Source organism: Gordionus sp. m RMFG-2023, chromosome 4, assembly GCF_954871325.1.
Source record: "Gordionus sp. m RMFG-2023 chromosome 4, tfGorSpeb1-WG-v2, whole genome shotgun sequence".
Classification (NCBI taxonomy): Eukaryota; Metazoa; Nematomorpha; class Gordioida; order Chordodea; family Parachordodidae; genus Gordionus; species Gordionus sp. m RMFG-2023.
Genome location: NC_088778.1, coordinates 17019968 through 17031170, shown reverse-complemented (window position 1 = coordinate 17031170; position 11203 = coordinate 17019968). Strand labels below are relative to the sequence as shown.

General features: G+C 25.5%; 1 protein-coding gene across 1 annotated transcript; it reads left to right on the top strand.

Annotated features, from left to right (window-relative positions):
- Positions 1 to 3014: 3014 nt before the first annotated feature.
- LOC135928301 (NADH dehydrogenase [ubiquinone] 1 alpha subcomplex subunit 7-like) lies at positions 3015 to 6840 on the top strand. The gene is made up of 4 exons (XM_065464740.1): positions 3015 to 3134; positions 3175 to 3221; positions 3262 to 3420; positions 6243 to 6840. The coding sequence occupies exons 1-4, from the start codon at positions 3069 to 3071 to the stop codon at positions 6340 to 6342; spliced, it is 372 nt and encodes a 123-aa protein (XP_065320812.1). The 5' UTR covers positions 3015 to 3068; the 3' UTR covers positions 6343 to 6840.
- Positions 6841 to 11203: the final 4363 nt, after the last annotated feature.

Below are 11203 nucleotides of genomic sequence, written 5' to 3'. Positions count from 1 at the left end.
TCTTAAAACCAAGGAACGGAATTTATAAGCTGTTGGATGGCTTTAGAAAATTAATAGCCAATGGAGAATAATGCGATACTGGATCCTAATACTTATCTAAATTGATTGTTGGATAATTTATATACTATCTTTTGTATTTGTGACCCCATTAGTTGGAACGAGCAGGGTCACATGACACGATTTTCACTGGCTAGTCCCCTTCGAAAATCTACATCCAGGGATCCGAACCCGGAGAAGAAAACTCAGGTTTTTGGATAAAAATATGAACCGAACCTGAACCCCGTTTGTAAAATTTTTAAAACCCCGATCCGGGAATTTTATTTGAATCCGTGATCAGAGTTAATTTATTGTTTAAAATCATGTATTAAGATATTTGTATAATTATAATAAATACAAATATTAATAATTTAATTGAGATTTATAATATTTTCAAATTTCCAATTATGTGAAGTGTTAATAAATTTTAAACAACCTAATTCATTTACGCATTTTAAAATTTATTTTCAAAGATTCCTTTTGGAATGTTAATATATTTAAAACAAATAAATTCATGCGCCATTTATTTTTAAGTTTTAACTTATTCTAAATCTTATTAATTAGAGGAAAATGAAAGTGAACTAATCAAAGTAAAAATTATTATATTGCATATTGTTAATTTGAAGAAATACGTCTAAATAAAATATTTAAAATTTATACATAACTGCTTTGTATTTTTAACTATATTTTGCCTATAAATAAAATAAAACATTTATTTTCATACCAAATTATGATTTTTTTTTATCAATTCGAAAATTCTTAAACCTGAGCTGAACCCGGAACCAAACCTGGGTTCAAAATAATTTTCACGAACCGAACCACCTATTTTTTACCTTAAACATAACCCGGGCAAAAATTTTGCCAGGTTCGCTTCCCATCTTACATTAACCCCTGAAAAATTTTCTCACTTTAACTTTTTACATTAAAAAAAACAAACTTAAATTATTAATATTCTTCTAACTAACTATTAAATCTGAATTTTGAGTATTTTTTTAGAATCTGAATTTAATTAAAAACCACTCATTTATAATGAATATTATAGTACATTGTTTGGCATTAATATAAGTTTGTTTGACATGAATATGAGCTATGAATATAAGTTTGTTATTGTTGTTTAAATAGCTTTTTTTTGACAAATAGGGGTTCTTGTATAGAAAATAGCTGTTATCAAATTAGAATTGATAGGAATTAGTCTGGATTTAGCTCAATATAAAGAATTTAATTTAAATATAAGATTTTAAAACGATTCTTTATTTTAAAATGTTAACTGATTAAATTTTATAATATATAATATCTTTTTATCTACAACGTAAATCAAATATGTAAAATTGTATAACATATAAAATCACGTTATCCAATTTACAACATAAAATATATTACAATATAATATATCGTTACTAAAAAAAACGATCGCCTTAAACCTTCTAAAATGAAAAAGTATATTAAAATATATAGTTCAAACATGTAATGTAACAAGAACTAATCCTCATGTAAAATTTATTAAAATATGATAATTTTGAACACAAATAATAAAATATTAGATAGATCTCGATTAAAGCTAGTCTATTCAATAAATTTTAAGATGTTATACACATAATAGACTTTATTCTCTGTAATGAAGAAAAGTCCTTATTTGTGCTTGTACCAATTGGTATCATTGTCAAAATATACAGTAATTTTTATATATTTTGGAAACATAAAATATATTTTAAAGTATACAATTCTTCTACTGTATTTCTTAGAGGATTATCTACAAAAATGTGTTTTTTATACTATTTAAATTCTGAAATTTATTGGCCTTCCGGTGCGCTTATGTCCTCATAATAAAATTTAGCTAAATGGTCAATATCAAGATTTGATATATGCCCATATCAGTGGGAGTTGTGAGATATTATATTTGTAAATTAGCTAGAACCATTTGATAAATTTCAAATCGTTTCTTGATTTGAGTCAAAATTAAATCCAAATGTGGGATATAAACCGTTATTTTATAATGATCTTCAAATGAGTACACATTAATATTGGAACAATTTGTTTGTCGGTAAGGTCGAGGCTTGTGAATCACAAAATAATATAATTTCTCTTTCACCCAACAATTACAAATATCGAGAATTCTTAGTCGATATTCTATTGATCTAAATTGTAAATATTCGCAATTCTTATAATCCATTTCTTTAAAAAATACCGCATAAAATTGTGTAATAATTAATATATTTCAATGAAAAAAAATCGGCAGTCATATTAAATTTAATAATGTATCAGCTTCAGATATGTATTACCGGATATTCTGTATTTCTCCAGCATAAATAATAGGCTCCTCTATCCATGTTGTAGAAGGCCCCATGTACAGTCTTTTTGCAGTTTCTTTTTTTCCTGTAGTACAAAAAGTCTCAGAAATTAATATATACAGAAAATTCTATCTATTTGGACATCTGAACATTCCTTACACTCTAGAAATTTTATAATCATAGTTATTACTAAAGTTAAATTATATGGAATTTTTCTTGGTTGATATTTTCTTATGTCCAACTATGTTTAAGGTTTAAAAAATATAAGAAAATAAACTTTAAATTTTCGTGAGATAAAATATTTATATACAAGAAATAAATATTTAAATTACTTTTCGCTAATATTTAGAATAGAAAACCTATTTGAAATATAATACTTTACAATTCTTAAACCCTTTTATATTTTTATCAAAAATCTTCGATATGAGGGGAGGTATTTCTCCAAATCTACTCCTCGCCAGCTACACGGTGCTTTTTTTCATAGAATTTTACTAAGGGTTGGGGGTATTTCCTCACCTTCCATGTATAATGGGTAGATATTTCTATTCGATTTACCATTATGTGATTATATATTAATTTTAATCAAAAAATATAGTTATTCAGGAAGTTATATAACACAAATTTTTAAATGATAATATCATGAAATATTTATCTTTATAAATCTATTGCCTGTAACCGTTTTTATGATAGCCATCAAGATATAAGAAATTTGTATTCGCTTTATTGTCTTAAAACATTGATAGAATGGGGAAAGAGTCTCCAGCTGTTTATTCAACTTTTATATTAAATTTGATCAATTGGTTAATTGGAGTAATTAATAAATATATATATTGAATACCTTATTTTATAGCGAAAATTTAATAACAACATGAGATATACCAAATATGTTTCTTCAAGGTTTTTTAAATATAAGCTCAATTCATATTTTATATTATAGATCTGAACCAGACCCTAACCTTCCCCCTGGCCCACATGCAAAGTTAAGTGAAAATTATTATTTTCAGCGTGATGGAAGGAGAGAAATTAATCCGCCTGAAGAAATCTTTCCAATTAAGAAAAACTTAACTTATTCAAACAATATAAGATTACTTAAAGAGTATAGATTTAAATTTATTAATTCTTGGCTATGGCTAGGCCACAAAATGTGCGGTGTTATTTAGTTGGTAGACTATACCACACCATGTTAAATGTTATTTAATTATACCACACAATGTAAAATTTTCAGAAATAATTTTAATGGATAATGGAACATGCCCACTACATATATATAAATTTTATATTTTCAACAAATACATTAAACTTTTGCTTGAAAGAATATGAACTTATAATCACTAATAATTAAAGTAGCAAAATTTTTAAATCTTTTGAATCTAAATTTATTAAGGTTGCTTAAAAAAATGGAAAAATCAAGAAAACACATTTGTCAGAAATATATATTTTTATTGCAATATCCTTTGCAATTTTAAATCTCACCAAATTTTGAATTTCTTGCTAAGTTTTATTTATATTTAAATAGATATTTTAATGATATTGAACTGAGGCATGTAATGTAATGCAACACTTTTTAATCTCAGAAAGTACAATCTTATAAAAATGACTGAATGATTATATGAAATATATTTTTTTAAAATTAATATTTATAGAAATACTCTTAAGCTTTGTAAAAATCAGTTAGGGGACTCTAGGAAATATATTTTTCAGAGACCTGCAATGAACCATTTGTAAGGCCCAACCAGGATTTCTTTTTTAAAAATTTTTTGGCCTACCTCAGGTTTTATAATTTCAGGCTTGGTTTGGATTTTTTAAAAATTTAATTTTTATAGCTAATACCCAGGCTTAGAACCAAGCCTACAGGTCTCTGATATTTTTATTGTAATTAGGAAATTTTTGGCTAAATTATTATTTGTGAAATTACTAAAGTTTTTAAAAATATAGCTGACTAATTAAAAATATATTTGTTAACAATTAATTATGTATAATTAACTCTTTATTGGTACTAAATGTAAAATTTTGCAAAATTACATGTTTTTATTGATATAAATTTTTATAAATATGCTTATTACATTATAATATTAATCAGATATTTTTCAAAAATTGCAAAACCCATATTTTTTATATAATGTTTGATTGAAACACATGTGAAATAAATACAGCATGATGTAGAACCTTTATATTTCCATGGTATATTTTTTACAAGTTGACTGTGTGCTCCAGCAATTTTCTCAGGAAAAGTTACCAATTTAGATGATGGTAGGACTTGCAAACAATTTAAAATGCTATTTAATTGTATTTATTATTAAATTATTATTTTAAAATTTGAATATTAAAATATAAATTTGAGGAACTATTAGCATTACTAAATCTATTCATAGAGTCTGTTGAATTTCTTTCCCCAAAATGGATCAACAATTGATTTACGTTTATTATTTCACTTGGAAATAGAAATAAATATTGCAAATCGATAAATCTGAGAGTCAGATATCTTTTTTTGAAAGAAAATTTTCTAAAAAGCTTGACTACATGTTTCCAATTCTAATTGTAAGTAATTTATTTTATATAATATATTTTTTTTAAACATTAGACTTTTTGATCTGCGTTTTCAATATCTTATAACTGATTCAAATATCTTAATTTGAATCCTAGGGGATCCTTGTAATTTATAATTAGATATTTAAAACTTATAAAGCATGATAGAAATGAAGAGTGAGATCAATTTGAAAATGGACAAACATCCAATTCATATTGGATAGCTATAAAAGCTCATAAACGTTCCCTATCAAACAACGAATATAATAAAACACTAGCAATCTACAGCAAGAATGCTATATTTTTCATTATACTCAGATCAGGATCCATTAACCTTTTAGGGGAAAAGCGATTGGAACTCCCTAGATTTGTTAACTCTGTTAGGAAAATACTTTGTATATCTGCAACTAGTACACCTATCAAAAGAAACTTCCATTGCTGAATTAATACTCAATACCAGAAGAATCTTTTTATTCTCGCCAAATTCTACGAAATAATATTTATTTACGATAATTATAGTTTAAATTTGATTTCTAATTTATTTATATTTTATTTGCCTTCCAAATTTTTATATATATTTGTTTTAACAAAAATCGATAGAATATTACTGATGCGATGTATGACTCTGACCTGAGTAAAAGACGATTCCTTAATCTATTTCGGAGATTAAGAAATACATATTTATATAGAGGTTGGACAGGAAATAATATGAACTAAACTTTATTATCAATGGTTGAACTAAAAGCGCCCAAATAAATTTAAAAATGTAATACATCGAATTATAAATTAATTTCATATTTAAAATATGGAGCACCGCATACGCCAATTTATTAGGCTGCGCGATGAACGTTGATAAAAGATTTAAAAACTGCCTCCTCGTATGACCCACAGATGTATTTACAAGTAAACATTCATCTGGTGTAAAATATATTTTAATTAAGTTAAGATTAATTTCGTCATTGATAAGAGGTTTTATATATTTTGTGGTAATGATAAGGATCTCTTTTTCTCCAATCAAGGATTCATATTTTTTTTCTATCACTATCTCCTTAAACCTATTTTTTTTTGATGTTTTTAGATATAAATAATGGTGATATTTGTTTGATTAATTATAAATCTATAATATTCACATGTTTTTTATATATATAAACCTTAATATTCGTGAGAAACGATCTTACTTATTTAATTTAACTTTTATATAAAATAATAAAAATGATTATAAACTGGTAGTAAAAATTTAATTAATCAAAGCAACATGGTGCGGAATAGCATTTGTATACACCATACCATTTTGTTGTTTGGCTACTTTTTAAATCAAATTCTATGATATTCATTATCTTAAAATAATATCCTTATGTTTATTAAAGCTTATAATTTTTGAAATTATTTTAGCAAATATTTAACTCAATCAGATGTGGGTTTATTTTTGAATAAACTGAATCAACAAATGGGTGATAAATCAACATATATTTCAATGCCAAAAACAAAATGATCTAAATTTTTGAAATGACCTTTACTTTATATATAATTATGAGAATCTACTGAATTTAAAATATTAAAAACGTATAACATTCATTCATTAAAAGATTTTGTCACTACAATGATATTGTGTTAAATTTCTTTACGATTATATTAATTTTTGTTAACAAATACATGAAAATTTTTAAATTACTCTGGAATAGATATTATTTAAGTTTTATTAACTAACTTACCTCTTATAAAATATTCCTTTAGAAAAAACAAAAGGAAAATTTATAGGGCTTTGCAGATATTGAATATCAGATTGGGGATGATTGTGGATATAAAAATCCCCGAAAAATTGTTTTTAAGTGTTAAAACGCTAAAACACATAAAACATAAGAAAGCCGGTCACAAATTCGAAGCGATAATCGATAATATCAATATTTTTATAATTCATCATACTTAGCACATACCAATTTATAATTTTAAAAACATTAAATTTCGCAAGTTTGTTACCCACCTAAAAATCATTTAAACGAAATTTTGAAAGAAAATAAAAAATCTTAAATTTATTTTCGCATAGAAAGATTATTTTTTTTAATCAACTAAATTTTAAAAAAGGAATATTATGATTTTGACAAAGAAATTTTCCAACAAAATATATAATTTTTAAGATAATTGTGATATTCAATTTTCAATGAAATTGGTAGGTAAACTAAAACCTAGTGCTATAAACATTTCTAAGAAAATTACACCTGTCGAACGTTCATTCACAAAAATCTAACGCATTTTTAGCCATGTTTAAATTTTTAAAAAAATATTTTTATTTATAAAAAAATTTTCTTATTAATTTTTAATATATAAACCTTTTATATTCATGAAATTTAATTATTTTTACAATATATAAATTTATAATACTGTAAATTGTGTTCAACAATTAAAATATAAAACCTTTTATATAATAGATATTAGATTATAATTTCAAAGAAGCACACTAAAATAAATAAATTGTAATATATTAACTATTTTATATATGTAAAAGTTAGTTTCGATTTGTGGAAAATATAACCGAGAGAATTTGGTTTCATGGTTTACCAAGAAAAGGGGGTGGGGGGTGATATTCCAGAAAATGATTTTGTTTAAACTTATATATTATGTAACATTTAATTATTTATAAAATTCGCAAATTTATAATTAGTGTTCAACTATTAAAATATAAAACCCTTGATAATAATATAATAAGCCTATAGAATACATCAATCTAAAATGAATTATTAACTGGTTACTTATAGTTTTATTAAATAAAATAATAAATATTACAACCAAATCAAGTGTTTCTTTAAATTGGAACCTGAAAATTTTGAACTGATATTGTACATTTTAGCAGGGGCCCGAACCGTTATTTATAACGGTTCGGTTTGGCTACGGTTCAGTATGTAAAAAATTATAATGGTTACGTTTTGGTTACGGTTCTTAAGAAAAAATTTACAACGATTTTGTTCAGCTAATTATAATGGTTCATTACGGTTAGAAATTTTTTTTTATTGAAGCAAAACCATCATCTAATATATTTTTATTATAAGCATCTGAATTATATATAAAAAAATTATATAAGATTCAAAATAACTCATTTTTATATATATTATAAATAATATATTTTCTAATATAAATGGATTCATATTTGTTTGTTGTGATGATAACACAAATTTTAGCCCCGAAAAGGCCCTTTCTATAGAAACTTGTGTTGCGGGAACCATCAGTACTATAAGAGCAAATTTATATAACTGGATATTCAAATTTTTTTGATTCCTAAAATATAAAAACTGAACCGGTTTAACCTTATTTTATAAAGGTTCTTTTTACTCCTTCAAAAAATAATTATATCGATTCGGTTACGGTTCTGAGATTTATAATGGTTTAACGGTTCACTCCGGGTCTCTGCTTTTTAGACACATTTAGCATTTGGTAAGATAGAATAAGTTCCTTGAATATAGGATGTTACTATTAAGTATTTATTATAATTGGGCCTTGGTAATTTTAATTCATCTGTATCTGAAACTATCGCCTAAACCTTTAGATTTAATTTTTTTTTTAAATACTAACTTAATTCGCACCTCAAAGATTAGCGGATTTACTTTCGCGCACGTCTTAACATTTATTCTAATTATAAATTTTTAATTATATTGTTATATTATCAAATGAAAAGAAATATGATTATATTTTGAAAATGGATTTATTTATTTGATGTTTTTTTAATAAAAAAAAAGATTTGTTAAAATTTATTAGTAATTTTCACAGCTCCGTGAAGTTGGCCGAACGATTGGAAGCACTAACGATGAATCATATGTCATTTTTTAGTGCTTCGTTAGTGCTTGTTAGTGCTTCAATCCGTATAGTAGCCGAATTTAAAGAAAAAAAGTTATAGGCAAAAATAAAAATTTGTGCCAACTTCACGCTTAAAAGTCGATTGGAAGCACTAACGATGAAACATATATCATTCTTTAGTGCTTCGTTAGTAGAGGTTAGTGCTTCAATCCATATTGTAGCCGAATTTATGAATAAAAAGTTATTCACGAAAAAACAAAAATAAATAAATATTGGCGACGTGCCAAAACAAAAACTAGAGTAGTACTTAACATCCGGTTTTCGCCATTATTTAGTGCTTAATTAATGTATTTAAATTCCATTATTAATTTAGTTAACCGCCATATGGAAAAAAGCGTATCAGGTCAATTCAGCGAAACTTTTATCGCGAAACACTTTTTCGCGAAACTTTTATCGCGAATGTCGTTTATCGCGAATGTCGTTTATCGCGAAGGAATTTTATAGCGAAGGCAATATCGCGACAATTCCGCGAATTTTTTTCCGCGAAACTTTTATAGCGAAGACAATATCGCGAACTTATTATCGCGAATTTATTTCCGCGAAACCATGACCGCGAATACTTTATAGCGAATACATTATAGCGAAACTTTGATCGCGAACTCGTTATAGCGAATTTATTTCCGCGAAACCGTAACCGCGAATACTTTATAGCGAATACATTTTAGCGAAACTTTTATCGCGAACTCTTTATAGCGAATTTATTTTCGCGAAACTTTAACCGCGAATACTTTATAGCGAATACATTTTGGCGAAACTTTGATCGCGAACTCATTATCGCGAATTTATTTCCGCGAAACCTAAACCGCGAATACATTTTAGCGAAACTTTGATCGCGAACTCGTTATAGCGAAACTTTAATCGCGAACCATTTATAGCGAATTTTCTACCGCGAATGTATTTGCACGAAATTATTATAACGAGCGCATGACCGCGAAAATTGTGAATTCATTTTAAGTGAAATCGATATATTCAATATCAATTTACCAACTGAAGTTTCTTAAATCATAAACGCTAATGTTTTAAGAATATTTTATTACGTATTGTTTATTTAATAAGCATGTAACCTCTATCTGATGTGATAGAAAATATATTAGTCTTCCTGGTCTCACTCACTCATGGTTGTAAGTATGGAGCGGACATTTTGGGTTAAGTTTTTAGCAGAATAAGTTAACCCCCCCCCCACATAAAATTTAAAAGTGTGCTTTATGTCATTTAAAGTAATACTTTATTTCTAATCTAGATAAAAAAAATATACTGAAAGCTAAGAATTTTTTATTGATTTTCTCAGATTATTTTAATTATAGAAAATTTTACTGATAATTAATGCCTCCTAATTACAATTTTGAGATAATGCACATCGATATAACTTTGATATAATAGTAACTAATTCATTTGAATATTATGACCTTTCCTTTTTCTTCTATTCGCATTTTAATAAATAGAAATAACTGCAAAGTTATGATTAATCAAAAAAAAAATTCAAAATATTCTAGATTACATAAATTTCTAATATTTATGAAGAATAAATTTTGGAAATAAATCATTAGATCTTCAATTATTTTAGTTTTTTATTTTTGCTGATTTCACAAGTCAAACTAAACAATATAAAAAAAAAATTAAAAAACGTAAAATAGTTTTCATCATTTTTTAAAATAATACCAGTTCAATATAGCGTATTTGTGAAAACATCGCTAAACGCTTCTACTCAATTTGTAAGCACTTTTACTCATTTTTTCTAATAAAATGGAATTAAAAAAATCAGGGTTTTTTGAAAATAAATAGAAAATCCAAATCAAGAAAATAAAGATATTCCAATATCGGGAAATCAGGGCAAAATGGGTTAAGTGTTTATTTATTTACTTTTACATATTTTACCACGACAAGGGTGGGGGGGGGGGTTGATAAAAACATTTTCTAAATTTTGAGAGGAATATATAAATGAAGGATAATAAAAAATAATTATAAAAAGTGGCTATATTTTAATTATATTAAATAGGTGTATTATTCAATTTTCTCATTCATTTTGTAAATTGCAAAAATTTTTAGGCCCGGCCATACCTCCCATATTCTAAGAGTGAGGTGGGATTTTTAATGACTAAAGGATAAAAAGCGGGAAAGCGCCACAACTGCAATCCTTTTATATATTAATATTGGTGAATAATTTTTTTCAAATTATAATTTACAAATTTTGAATTTGAATATAAAGTCAAAATATATAAAAATTAGATCCAAATCTACATATTTATCGGAAGGAATTTATTTTATTTAAAAGTTTATTATATATGAAATAAATTTTAACTCTTCGCAATTCATGTCAAAATTCTGCTTTACCATTAATTCGGCCTCTAATAAATCAAATGAGACCGAAGAAAAATTTTTTCGCCTAATCATATTCATTAAACTCATTTCTGAGCCAGCATTTGAATGTAGAATTAAAAATAAATTTTTAGATATTTTTTAGGCCTATATTTACATTTTTATTTAATTCTTTCTAAATATTCTAACTT

What these genes read in the sequence shown, in the direction of transcription:
- LOC135928301 (XM_065464740.1), top strand. Translation starts at nt 3,069, where the DNA reads ATGGGGAAAGAGTCTCCAGCTGTTTATTCAACTTTTATATTAAATTTG. An exon ending in TGATCAATTGGTTAATTGGA is followed by an intron (nt 3,135 to 3,174) that starts GTAATTAATAAA and finishes CTTATTTTATAG; the next exon opens with CGAAAATTTAATAACAACAT. An exon ending in AATATAAGATTACTTAAAGA is followed by an intron (nt 3,421 to 6,242) that starts GTATAGATTTAA and finishes AAATTATTTTAG; the next exon opens with CAAATATTTAACTCAATCAG.